Genomic DNA, 14,290 nt, shown 5'->3' with positions numbered 1-14,290 from the left:
ACACAACCCAAGGTTTTACTCACCATGACTCAGTGTTAACAGACCTGGTTCTAGGATTCCTTCTGCAAAGCAAATTATTCTCATTTGCAGGTCACAGATGACTATGCATCGGGGCTTCCTATATATGTATGTTTCTATTTTAGTGTTATAAAATGACGAAGACAAAAAGGAGACACCTTTCTTTTGCAGGGGAGGGGGCTGTTGTTTGTCTGCAGTGCTGGGGAGGGCTCTATACACACTAGACAAGCATTGTAACATGGACATTGTCTCCAGTACTTGACTTCTTCCACGGGTTCAGACTAGCCTCAGAGTCACAGTGCTCCAGCTGCCTCAGGCACAGGGATGTGTCACCAGGCCTGGCTAGACTTTCCTTTCTTTTAAAAGACTAGAAAAGTGACCAAAACCCTCAAAACCTGTCATTTGTATAAACACAAAAACAGCATTTTTTTTTCTTTAAAGAAAAATAAGGCTAAGCTTTCATTTATTTGCTTGTTTGTTTCAGAGACAGGGTTTTTCTGTATCGTCCTGGCTGTCCTGGAACTCGCTCTGTAGACCAGGCAGGCCTGGAACTCAGAGATCTGCCTGCCTCTGCCTCCTGAGTGCTGAGATTACAGGCATGTACCACCTCACCCTGCTAAGAATCAGCTTTTATTATTGGACTCTACAATTCTATTCTTGATATTTCTTTTTGGTAAATAATACAATTTTAGAAAGAGATTTTTTTTAAAGGCCTTATGTGCAAAGATACAAATTTCAAAATTATCTAAAGTTGAGTAACCCCAGGGAGGAAATAAAAAGAACACCTGGGTGGCTAAGTAAATGACAATAGTCCCCAAAAAATGACAGCTAGGTGGCTATAAAATACTGCAACTGTGAGAAATGAGCAGTAAAAGTGTAGATTAAAACCAACATCATCATCATAATAAACATATATACATACATGCATATATACACACACACACACAACTTAAGACAGGAATTATATCCATAGCTACCCTCTGTCACTCCTACTCTAAATTAATTTTTAAAAAGTAAAACCTTAAAACGTAGAGTTCTTTATTCTTAAGTGTTCTTTTAAGGCATAGCCATCCTATCCTTGTCAGGAATCCTGTTGGTTCTGGTCCATGGCACTATACCAGCCCTACCTAAGGAGTCAGAGTGGCACTGGCCAGGAGACAGCAGGGTGACACAGTATCTTCTATTCCTGACCAATTCACAAGTCTAGGTTACATTTAAGGGACTAGAAATTGAGAAATCCCTGAAGTTGTCTGTAGGGCTTACTTGGGCAACACATACACACATACACACACACACACACACACACACACACACACACACACACACACACACACATACTTATGTTTATGTTTCTGGAAAAATGGTCCAGTTCACTCTTCAGAAAAAAATCTCAAAGAGATTCTTAGTTTCCTAAAAGTCAGTCTTGTTAGGTGAGTAAAAAGTGGGATAAAGATCTCTACAAAGCCAAAGCTGGATTTAGTTAAATAAAGCTCTGCATCCTCTGTGAAGTCTCTGCCACTGGCTAAACTGTGCAAACCACATGGTAACACCTTCAAAAACCCTCAGGGACTTCTAGAGTGGCATGACCATGAGTCTAAAATAGATGTCTTTCTTTTGTTGGCCAACAGATCTAACAGAAATAGTGCAGAGAGTAGCAGGGGAGCCTGTGAAGGCCTGAGGGCTGTCACCCACATAGTCTTGCTAGAAGAGTCTCTGAAAGCAACCGTCTTGCTGTTTTGAGGTGGTCTCATTCTGTAGCCCAGAGTCGGACTCTGCCTCGATATGTATCCAAGGCTGGCCAGGAACTCATGAGGATTCTCCTGGCCCCACTCCCTCAGTGCTGGGAGGTGTGAGGCAGCACTGACTGATGGAAAGAAATGGGATAGAAACCGGTTTGGGCTTTGGTAAAAGCCAAACAGAAAAAGGGAAATCCCTCCCTGGTCATGTGAGCTCCTGGCTCCTTCCACAGGCAAGGTATTACGAGCCAATCACACTTGTCTCTCTTGAGAGACAGATAAATGCTACCCAAGCAGTGTTGTGCATTCTAATTCACTCTCTGAGGAGGGAAAAGGAAAACTCCAGGGCCGTACTGAGTCCAAGGAGCTCTGATTGGTGCTACTCAGCTGTGTTCTGTGGCTCCGAAGGACATCTCCCTCCCTGTCTGTCTGCACCCTCAGACAGGCCGCCAGCTACTGAAAACAGGGAGAAAAATCAATTCGAATTCGTGAGTGTCATGGGATTACCTGGCTCCAGAGCAAGCATCAGTGGAGCCCAGGGACAGAAAAGCCATTTCCTGGACAGCTGTGTAGGAAAAAGGAAGGCAGTTAAACTGCATTCACAGCTGCGCCTGCCCATCCTGAGGCCAGACCAGAAAAGCAAGGCCAACTTGATTCCGTGTAATCATAATGAGAATAAAAATAAACGGGCCCACTACTCACAGAGTGTGATTTAAACAGTCGCAGCCACTGATGAGAGGCGATGAGAGCGCTAAGTGTGAGAATGTCCAGACCCTAGCTTTGGGTTTATGCAGACAAGCAGGTGCCTCCTCTGAATGCCTGTGTGTTCCCTACAGCTGTCGAGGGGTTAACAGCCACACCCTGGAGAGCCAGGCCAAGAACAGTTTTGGGGATCAATGAACAGATGTCAACATGCCCAGGGCAGACCTGGCTCTGGTCCTGCTTCTGCCACTCGCAGTATGTAAGCACGGGCAAGTCACACCTTCTCCTGGGGCATGCTTTCCTCGTCAGGTTCATAAAACAGGGACTCTCCACATTGGAGTTTCCAAGTTTCCTAGAACTCCTCAGGCGAAGAGGGGGTCATCTTATAGTGGGGGGCGGGGAGTCAGCCTTTGCTTCTGGAGGTTCCTAAAATGTCTGCAATTGTCTAAAAGATTATCCTTCACAATAAATCCATATAGGTTGCCAATACAGTGCTTTAACTTGTCAGTCAGCTATACTTTCTCAAGGCTTTTTTTTTTTTTGTCTATGTTCTGCTTTTCCTCAGATGCTCAGTGGGGTTCCCCAAGTACAGCCCATTTCCCACCCCAACAATCAGTGCACGGACCCATCTACAGAGCCAGTCATACGGTCTGAAATGGCCCCCACAGACTCATGCACTTAAACCCTTGGCCCCAGCTAGTGGCAGAACCTTTTGGACATGGGGCCAAGCTGGCAGCTATAGGGACTGGCCGTGGGGGGTCTAGGCTAGCCCTGCTGATCAGGCTCAGCTTTCAGATCCTCTGAGCTATAATAAGTTGAACCATCAGTTTATGTAGCCAGGCACCATGCCTTACCATGGAGAACTGAACCCCTGTAACCCTGAACCCACATCAGCCTCCCCTGTATTTAGTTGCTTACTTTAAGCATTTGGTCACACACGAGGAGAGCTCTCAGAGCCAGGGCACTCACCTGCTTGTAGGAAATCCACTCATAGGGCTGGTTTGGCTTTCTAGAACCTAAACATGGGCCATTGTCTACAAAAAGAAAAAAAAAAAAACAAAGATGAAGCAAAAGATGGCCTTGATGTTTAGCCATTCCTGGATCATATTTGTTCCTCTCCTTATTCCTCACATCATCAGGCAGACTCTATTCTTCAAACTAGAAATGAGTTCAGATTAGAAATGTCCCCATGCCCCACCCCCGACCCCAGAGTTTGAAATGATTTTTAAGTTTGTTTGTTTATTTGTTCTGTTTCTTAAACAGAAGGACAAGGTGCTAAATAAAGGAGAAAGGCAAATATTAATATGACTGACTTCTTTTGTTGGCGGTTTTTGGATTTTCGAAATAAACTTTCTCTATTATGTGGCTCTGGCTGTCCTAAAACTCACTCTTAAGATCAGACTGGCCTCGAACTCACAGAGATCGACCTGCCTCTGCCTTCAGAGTGCTTGGCATCAAAGGTGTGCACTGTCATACCCAGGTCACATGATTTCCAAGAACGTTCAACCTATGACTTTTTCTTTCATGCCAGTGGCTGAGTGTAGAGATAATACCATGGCGTTTGAGAAGAGGAAGTGCCAGAGCATTCCAACTCAGAAAGATATACGTCCCAAAGGTCATGCGTTGGAGGGTTAGGTGCCAGCTGACGGCTTTTGGGAAGTGCTGGACCCCTAATGGCTCTGACCTAATGCCTTATGATGACAACACTGGGAAAATATCCTTCTTCCTGCATCCTGCCCTAGCCCTGATGACATTCTATCCACACCCCCAAAGGGAGGAAGGGAAGGAAAGGGAAAATGTCACAATGTCTAGGTTCACCAGTCCAAGTCTGAATATATAAAGGTGTTCTGATTTGGTGTGAAGCCATGGGAGAACTGGCAAGGAAGACAAGACAATGGCTTCACCAGGGCCTTGACAAGCTTGGTCCTACTACCTAGGTTTATGCCTAGAGAAGCATGCGTGGGACACAAGAGACTTCGAGTATCCGTCAGCAATCGGGAGGATGGGAGGATGGGAGCTGGGCTGGATGACTTTTCTGGTATCCCTAATAACAGGCCTGACAGAAACAGTCTTTCTTCCAGACCTGCTTCAGGGTATAGTACCATAATCAACGCTGGAGGGCATGGCAGGGTCAGCAGCACTGCTTCTCAGCTATAGAAACCGATGCCATTTTACCTTCAAGATCTAAGACTGGGAAACCACAGCCAAGGGCTGTAATGAGCCAACACTGTTTTCATAAGCAGTGTTAGCAGACCAGACCCTTACTAACTCACCTGCCTACATCTAAAGATGCAGAGACTGTCTGGCCCTAAAGGCCCAAAGGCTAACATCTGTTTGGCTCTTTCTGGGCAGAGCACACTAATCCCAGCTTTTAACCAGTGTAGTTAAGCACCAGTTCACCTGTATACTTGAAAAACATCCTTACCCAGGCCCCATTGCTAAAATCTTTGATATATCTGGATGAGCGTGACCACGAAGTTTAGGTTTTTTGTTTTTTTTTTTAAGAAGCATACCCAGGTGACACTAACGTATAGCTACGTGCATCTTAAAAGTACCAGGTTTAAGGGGACTAGAGATATGGCTCAGTGGTTAAAAGCACTGGCTGCTCTTCCAGAGGACCTGTGTTCAATTCCCGCGCCCACATGGTGACTCATATGTAACTCCAGTTTCATCAGTTCTGACGTCTTCTTCTGGCTTCTGTGGGCACTTCATGTAAATGGGATATGGGCAAAACATACACATAAAAATAATTTTTAAAAATTTAAATTAGGTTTAAACAACTCTAGGCTAGTTTTTTCTGCCATGGAACTTCTGAGCATTTCCACAAATGCTGGGCTTTGCTTGTCTATAATATTTTTTTGATCCTGAGATAGCCTAAGAAAATGAAAGTTTAGGATGTTTCTTGAAGGGAAAAAAAAACCTGACTTAATTTAGACAATGTATATTATGAAAGCTTCAGTTTCCTTCTATGTTTTATTGAAGGCCACTCATTTTCCAGTTAGACAAGTGACAACAGGACAAAATGCAGTCTAATTGTCAGAAGTACAATGAAAGCCCCACACTCCCAGATAAACCCCACTCCCTGCCTACAGAGGAAAAGCTGTATAGAAGTCACAACACATATATTTTCATGTAGCTTGATGTTGGCTTGCTCTACTGCAGGGACATTTACTGTCATAGATAAACTCAGACCTTGAATCTAACTTCAAGAAGTTCATGTATTAAATGATGGACAAGGAAGTGTGCTTTCTCTTTACAATGGGATAATGCGCCTTTTGTAGGAAGATTTGTCTGATGGGCAGAGCAATCAGACTGTACCATGGTCAAACAATCCCTAGCAGGTCCCCCTCGAGTGCACAGTACTGCTTGCAGTGCATCCCGCGGCACAGGGAAAGCAATCTCCCTGGGTTCCCAACTGTAAGATCACTATCTAGCTACCAGTGGCAAAAACAGAAGCCCCAGCACGGACCCTAGGATCAACTTCTAAGCCAGGCGGTGGTGAGGCACGCCTGCAATCCCAGGCCTTGGGAAACAGATATAGGGACATCTCTTGAGTTTGAGGCCAGCCGGGTCTACAGAGTGAGTTCCAAGACATCCAAGGCTACACAGAGAGACCCTGTCTCAACACACCCTACCTCCCTCCCCCAATCCATTTCTATAAAGGAACCCAGAGAAAGCAAAATAATCCTTAAAAAGAATGTGTCACTGGGCAGTGGTGGTGCATGCCTTTAATCCCAGCACTTGGGAGGCAGAGGCAGGCTGATCTCTGTGAGTTCGAGGCCATCCTGGTCTACAGAGTGAGTTCCAGGACAGCTAGAGCTATTACACAGAGAAACCCTGTCTCGAAAACCAAAAACAAAACAACAACAACAACAACAACAAAAAGAATGTGTCTTCCTTCATGAACAATATATTAACTGGGTACCCAGTGTGGACAGGTCTTATGTTAATGCTGTAGGGAGAGCAAAGTGGCAGGACATGTTCTCAAGGAGTACAGGCTAGAGGACAAAAGGCAGGCCATGCCAACACCTCTGTATGCCAAGGATTACTGCAGAAGCAGATGCTGAAAGGAAAAGCGGGAGATGCCCCACTGGAGAAAGGGATGAAAGGACGGAGGAGGAAGACGATTATGGAGACAGTGGATACAATAATGTTGAAAGTGCAGGAACATGTCAGGACCACTGAGTGAGGGACAGTGGGAAGGACAGGAGTGTGATGGGGTGGGGGGGGGGGGTGGGGGGGAGGAAGGGCATGAAGATATGAGGGGGACCAGCAGCACTCTTGGTTGAGGGCTGATTGAGGTGGGGGCTGGAGAGGGGCTGGAGCGGATGCAGGTGAGGGACAGCAAGGTCCTCCAGGGTGTTTCTGACGGGTATTGCTTCCCTGGAAAGTCACTAGTTCTCTCAAAATACCTATTTAGTGGCCCAGAAAGCTTGAGAAATGATGGGCCAAGGCCAATTAAACACTGTCTTTTAAAACTACAGGAAACACTGGAGCCCAGCACACGTGACTCTCTCCATCAAATATAGGACGTATTTGCCCCTTGTATCACTTTTGGTGGCAGAGGCCATCTGGAGAGCCCTATAAACTTTGAGATTGGCTGTGGACAAATTACAGGAGAGAGAACACAAACAATGCTGGATCTGTGAAAGCCTGGCAGAGGTGCCTTTTTGAAAGGAAGGCTGCTCATTCCTCACGAGGAGCAGCAGGGAAATGTCGGTCCCAGCAACGCAGCTATGGGCTTACTTGACACCTGAATCCCCCTCTGGAAGCCTTCGTACAGTGTTCTGACATCATCGTAGATGTACACCAAGAGCTTGTCGTTGTCAAGGAGCGCCGATCTTCGAGCGCCTTCAGTACCCTGTGGGGAAGGACAGAGGCAAGCAGGCTGTTAATAAGAAGCCTACAGCGTGACGCCTATATAGAGGTGCGTGTGGTGGCCACATGAAACTAATCCGCAGGCCGATTTTCCCCCAAAGGCTTGGCATTTATTTGCAGAACAAACACTTAAAATGTCCTATCCCAGTCATTCTTAGGGAGATAATAGATATGGTGTAATAAGTGGTGGCCACGGCACTGTAAAATAGATCTCCCGAGCCTATTTTAGCTACTGTACACCATCAACACCCGCAGTCACCATTTGTCAGTTAGATGTAAAATAAATACAAACCAGCAGCTGAAATGAAGAAATGCAGACTCTGCTGGTGTGCTAAGATAAGTCAGCTGCCTCCTTGAAGAACCATGGTAGCTAAGACAGGGGGCTGTGAGTGGAATCTTGGGGAAAGAAAACTGAGAGAAAGAGAAAGAAGGAAGAAGAGGAAGAGGAAGGAGAGCTAGAAGATTTATCTGCTGCAGCTCACAGACGTATAAGTACCTGTCTAGCCAGACAAAGCCAGAGAGGGGGGGGGGAGGGAGGGAGGGAGGGGGGAGTGGAGAAAGGCCACCACCACAAAGACCTTAACAGTCCCAACCTGCATCCACCAACAGAACAGAGATCAATCCTACTCAGTGTGGGAGCAGACGACAGAGCACTCACTTTTCCTTCCAGAAGTCACCCACACCTGAGGTTCCTACTACAGTTCTCTCATGACCACCTGCAATACGATCGTTAGGCCCTTCCGTTCCTTGACTGGTGTGTGAACAGATGCAGGTCTTCCCAGGTGTGTGTTTTGTTTGCAGCTTGGACAAGTAGGTGTACACACCCGCTGCTGAGCATCTTCGTCTGAGCTGTCTCCATCTGATGGGGCCTACGCACAGCCACCATGTACAGGGCGGCCTGAGCATGGACAGAATGCTGGTCCCTAGCCTCCTGAAGTAGCAGGAGCCACGGAGCTCTCTAGGACCAGAGATGCTGCAGGAGGTCCAGACAGCCACAGGAATACCTCAGACATTCTCCCTACGCTGGTAGGTCAGAGCTCAACTTCTAGCTTAGAGCCCACTTCGTATTTCACACTTCAAAGAGGACCCCTGCACATACACAACACCCGGGAAACCCTTAAGGGAAATTACAACACTTGATATGAGAACTTCCAGAACCATAAGAAACGACTGCCCAAAAAGTGGAAGGGGTCACTTCTGGCTTGAAGTTTGAGGAAAAGAAAACAGGAAATAACCCTTGCTAAGCATGGTCAAAGAGCAGTCTGAGTCGATGGCCCCAGGATTCCGGGAAGAAGAGATTCTGTGGTTTTCTAGTAATCAGAAGTCTACATAAGGCATAACTGGCTGGGGGGGGGGGAGGGGGAGGGGGGGACAATGAGGAGGAGAGGACAGAAGGTCAGAGAAATAGGGAAATAGGAAGGAGATGAGGGGAGGGCAGGCTGCGGCTGCAGTGTGTGTTGGGGGCGTGGGGCGTTGGCTGCAGAAGGGCCGTGTGCCATAAATTACTACCTCGTGGCCCTGAGTCCAATCCACTTTACCCACCAAGTGAAGGGCAGGCAGCCTGGCTGTCCTGTGCTGCCCACAGGCAGGTCCTCATGACACTCTGCTCAGGATGGTCCCTTCGACACCACGCATGCACTCGTGGGGACACGGAACCATTCGTGGCAACTCCCAATGCAATATTATCTCTTCAAAAGCAACGATGAGATCTGCATTCCAGAGAGAGGCCCTCACAGCTGAATGTGGAGCTGCTGGGATTAGTAGGTAGCTAGGCAAAAGGAGCCTAAGACTTCTGCTACGGCTTGGGTCTGAAATGCTGCCCCTGCCCCCCATGTTTTACATGCTTGTCCCCTAGCTAGTGGTGCTATTTTGGAAAGCTGTTGAGAACAATAAAAAAAAGTTCTCCTGGGGTATGTTACTTGCACAGAGCTGTATAAGAAAGTGTTTTCCCAGTTTCTCCATCCCCCGCCCCCCGGAACTCAGAGGGGACTGTGGCCATGGTGTAAGGACACACAGGACTGTGTTAGGCTGACAGCAGAAATGTGGTGTCATTTCTGCGGTACTAGTTGTGTGGGCATGCGGAGTGGAAGAATCATGGCAGCTTCCATCAAGATTTTTATGAAAATCTTGTGAGCTGGGCAAGGTCTGTGAGGGTCAGATTTGCTGCAGGGAGCCCCTGAGAAGTGTGTAGAGATGACGCTGTGAAAGTGAAAATGGTGTTACAATATAAGTCCAGGATGCCAGAGATGACAGGAACACAAGCTGTCTGGCCAAGGAAAGCTTTAAACTCGAAACAGCAGCATCCCAGGACGGAGGCTGTGTGTGCTGCATGTGGCAAGGGGAGGGGGTCCCCAAGCACGCTAGAGCGCACAGCGTGGCAATACCTGCCTCTCATGCTGGCCGTGGAGCTGCGGGATTTGCTGTTTGGCCTGTTGGCTTTGCACCTTGCCTTGGTCCTGGCCCCCTTGCTATGCTACCATTCTTCCCTTTCAGAATGGGAGTGTTTACTCTGCGTCGCCATACACTGGAAGTGTATAGTTTCTGCATTTTCTAGGAGCTCATAGCTAAAAGATTGTTTTGGGTCTCAGCACAGATTCTGGCTGTAGATTTTTTTTAGACAGTGGCAGAACTGTGAAGGCCGCCGGACTCTAAGTTATGTAATGAGATGGTCACTAGCCTTCAGGGTCCAGGGGTAGAATGTAACGGTTTGAATCTGGGATGTCATCCCACAGGCTCATGCTTTGACTATGTTGTCCCCAGCTAGTCACCCTCCCGACAGGCTGTGGAACCTTTAAGAGGTGGGGCCTGGTAGACAGATGTGGGTGAGCAAGTACAGGTGTTTTAAGATGTTAACTGGTCTTTGGCTTCTGGCTGGCACTCTGCTTCCTGTCTGTAGAAACAGAAGCATCTTCTGCAGCTGGAGTGAACTGAACACTCTACAATGTCCTCCCTGCTGTGATGTCAGAAATCTTTTGAAACTGCGAGGGCCTCACCTTTCTTGCCTTAAGGAGTTGGGTCAGGTGTTGTGGCTGCTGCAGTGCAGAAGTCACTAATACATCTTGTCCTCGAGTGACCAGAGAGACTCCAAGGAATCCTGGCCAGTCACAAGATGAGGAAGAACAAGGACACAGAGGAGCAGGTGTGGACCCTGAGGGGCAGGCTTAACAGGTTTGTCTCTGTTAGGAATAAGCTTTGGGTCTCAAAGAAAGAGACCGTCATTCCAGCTGAATATCTATCTGGACGAGGCAAACTTCACGCTGGATCAAGAGGTCACACTCAGAAGGGTGAACACACAGAGACAGGAAATGCACTTGGTGGTGGTGACTGTGTCCTTACCCTATAGGCGGGAGTTGGGCCTCACAGTCTTATTTGATTAGCTCCGCTGTCTTAACGACATACAGTTCCTGGGATGTTTCATCAGGCTGGGGTGAGCGGATTAAAGAATGTGCATAAGGGGGGCTGCAGAGATGGCTCAGTGGATAAGTGCCCTGTCTGCCCTTCAGAGGTCCTGAGTTCAATTCCCAGAAACCACATGGTGGCTCACAACCATCAATACTGGAATCTGATGCCCTCTTCTGGCCTGCATGTATACATGCAGATAGAACACTCATAAATAAAATCTTTTTTAAAAATGTGCATAAAAGTCTTAAAAGGTGGAGAAGATAAGAAGTTTTATAGTATTTAATAGAAAGGCTCATATGTAATATTTCTTACATCTTAGAGACCAGGTCTACAAAATATAGACTGAGGGAGCAGCTGATGTTTGTTGGGAAAAGATATGATAAAGGCAGACCCAGAAACTCTGAGGATGTGGTCCAGCACTCAGGCTTTCAATAAGACTGTCAGGGGATCCAAGAGACAAGTCCCAAGCAGGGGAGCGGTGAAGATCAGGGCAGCACCACAGAAAGGCCGTGCGTGGGGAGGAACCAGAGAGAAAAGCATTTATGTGAGATCAGACTAAGGCAGTGGCCTGGGGAGGAGGTGAGCGCAGGTGTCGTAAGCAACACAAGGTCTGTCATCTAACAGAGAAAAGGGAAGAGTTAAGGCATGGAGAACCACAGTTCTGAGCTCAGGGGAGGTTTGAGATACAGATGAGGTTAGCTAAATAGTGATGACCATACCCTTCAAGACAGGACAACTCCCAGCTCTCCAAAAATGCTCTAGAGCAGTGGTTCCCAACCTGTAGGATGTGTCCCCCTTGGTGGACATCAAATGACCCTTTGAAGGGGGGGGGGTCACACGTCAGATACCCTGCATATCAGATATTTATGTACAATTCATAAGAGTAGCAAAATGACAGCTAAGAAATAACAAAATAACTCTATGGGTAGGGGCACCGCAACATGAAGAACTTTATTAAAGCATGAAAGGGTTACAGCGCCGGGAAGGTTGAGAATCGCTGCTCTAGAGGGTCACTAAATAACAAATCTTCAGCTAAATAATTCTTTAATTCAGTTTAAGCTTTTGGTGTTAATCTTCAGTACTGGGGAGAAGATGGAAACCAAACCAGAAGCTAATTGTGCTCCTAATAAAGCTATCACCTTGACAACATAACCTCAGGATAAGGTGTTTATTATTATTCTAATTATTAGCAATTAAACTAATTAGCAAAGGCTTGAAAATGAAGCAGTAAGGAGATGTCAAAGAAGAGATACTAACTATAAGGTACAGGTACAGCTGGGCAAAGGGCGCCACTGTGCTCAACTGTAAGGCAGTGAAATGGGGAGGGTAACGATGAGTGAAATGTGTTCTATGAACAATCACAGATTCCCCTAAACAGACAAGTCATCCTGGATAGGCTGAAGTGCTCCCATTCTTCCTGAATAAAAACGCTATGCATGTAAGGGCTGAGCATGCCTCGCCTCAGTTACACAGACCTACAGACGGTGGCGGGTCTGCGCTCTGCAGGCTGACACCTGGAGCCCAGAGCACTCGTATGTGCCACAGCTCGGAGCCTTTAATTATTGGGTTATCCAAGTCCATATAGACAGTTCTAGGAACAACGGCTACTGAAGCTGCCCTTCTCACCTGCAGAAAGAAGGTGGGGGTGAGGCAGAGCCTAACCAACCAAGACGGAAAAGCAGGGGGATTACAGGCCCACTTCAAAGTGGGTATGGCTTCCCAAGTTTAAAAGCAAAAAAGGGAGACTCAGAAGCACTACAGTCAAGCAAGGCCTTTGCTCCAACATCTGTGGGGGCTGAGGTCCCTTTGAGATCACTCTTCCCATATGCTGAATTAGTAAATACAGTTCGGGTTGAATCAGGCTAATTAGAAAGTAAATGCTCTGCATGTCCCTTGAGGGCAGAAATGGGGAAAGACAGGGACAGCAAAGGAGGGAACATCTGTGTCATCTGGTTCTGGAGACCAGAGCTCTTACCAGTGTTTGACTCATGGTATGAGTTATTCTCACCTCCTCTGACCATTAAAGTATTTTATAGTGTGTGTGTGTGTGTGTGTGTGTGTGTGTGTGTGTGTGTGTATAAAATTATAAGTATAAAGACAGTTAAAGCAAAGTACGTCCCTGAGGATTTCTTATTAGTAGAAAGGGTCCAACTGTACATTGTAGCCTCACTCATCCCAATCTATAGGATGGGCATACACAGGAGCAACCTGGGAAGAAGGAAACTGGAGAGAAAGAGGGAAGAAAAGAAAGGAAGGGCAGTGGATCCAAGTAACTTCTCAGGAGACAACCAAAGACTTGGCGGTTAATGCTCAGTCCATCCCAAGGGGAATGGCAGCTACCGGAAGCTCAGTCACTGACCTCTGCTCCCTTCCCCAGGCTCCACTCCTCTCAGCACAAGCACAGCACTTGATTGACATGCCGCTTTCCCCTGCCCGGGCCACCAACATGCATTTCTGCATTTTTCAACATGAAACTGCTTTTCAGCAACACTGGATCTTGATATAAATGAGGCCTCTTAAAGGCTGTCCTGTGGGAGGAACCCCCACACTCCAGTGACCTCTGGACGATAATGGACAAAGTATTTGAACAACACCCCTAAACTATCTCAGCAGGTAAAGGGCAGAGACCGCAGGGCAAGTGTCATGCTTCCTGTTCAACTAGATAACAATCCTCCATCTTTACTCCCAGAGGCAAGCATCACCCCCACAATCATCACTGAACTCCCAGCAGCTGAGGGAGTAGGGAAGGAGCGTCTCACAGCCCACCACCTCCTCAATTCCCAGTTTACAGGGCAGTGAAGCAGAGCCTGGAGGGAGCAAGCCTGGTGAATCCCTCTGCAAGCAGGCTCCTCCAGACTGGCCTACACATCCTTCTCCTTCATGCTTGAGAAGCCAAGGTCTAGACAAACACCACCCTCTAATCCCCAGGGCTCTCAGTGCTTTTCAAACCTAGTTAATTCTCTACTGGCTAATTCCCTGTGCTGCCCACTATCCCACTTGGAAGATCTGTTTAGGAGACACTGTGGGTGGAGGCAGCATATGAAAAGTACCATTAGACAGGAAACTCAGCACACACTGGCCAAAGAAGTCTGCCTGTTAGGTTTTTACCTGCTAGCCAGTCAGAACACAAGGCAGTGGGCTTTACCTCTGGGAAGTCCTACCCCATGTGACCCCACCTCTTAGCAGTTGGTGTGCAGTAGAAATTTTTGTCAAGAAGCACAGAGTGGTAACAACTATCATTTTTTTTCATTTGGCAACTGTTGGGGGGCACTATTTTAAAACTTAAATGAATATTATAGAAATCATTTCTGTCAATTCAGTGTACATATGTCTCTTGTCTAATGAAACCTATAGCAGATGGCATTATTTGCATGAAATCACATGTGCTTTCAGACCTGTTCTTTTTTTTAAGATTTATTTATTTATTATACAGTATTCTGCCTGCATGTGCCTACACATCAGAAGAGGGCACCAGATCTCATTGTAGATGGTTATAAGCCACCAGTGGTTTCCGGGAATTGAACTCAGGACCTTTGGAAGAACAGCCAGTGCTC

At 46.9% G+C, this 14,290-nt stretch overlaps 1 protein-coding gene across 8 annotated transcripts in view; it reads right to left on the bottom strand.

The window, feature by feature from the left end:
* The window catches only part of ACSL1 (acyl-CoA synthetase long chain family member 1), a 67,944-nt gene that overhangs the window by 25,376 nt on the left and 28,278 nt on the right, over positions 1 to 14,290 (bottom strand). For all 8 annotated transcript variants that reach the window (XM_084758952.1, XM_084758946.1, XM_084758947.1 and 5 more), the window contains 2 exons: positions 7,203 to 7,317; positions 3,426 to 3,490 (listed from right to left, as the gene is read on the bottom strand). In XM_084758952.1, coding sequence (XP_084615078.1) covers positions 3,426 to 3,490; positions 7,203 to 7,317 — 180 coding nt within the window. The remainder of the gene's footprint in view (positions 1 to 3,425; positions 3,491 to 7,202; positions 7,318 to 14,290) is intronic.

The sequence above is a fragment of the Acomys minous genome (genome assembly GCF_964271855.1).
Source record: "Acomys minous genome assembly, chromosome: 15".
Lineage (NCBI taxonomy): Eukaryota > Metazoa > Chordata > Mammalia > Rodentia > Muridae > Acomys > Acomys minous.
Note: the sequence above shows the minus strand (reverse complement) of the source record. Positions and strands in the feature narration are given on the sequence as shown.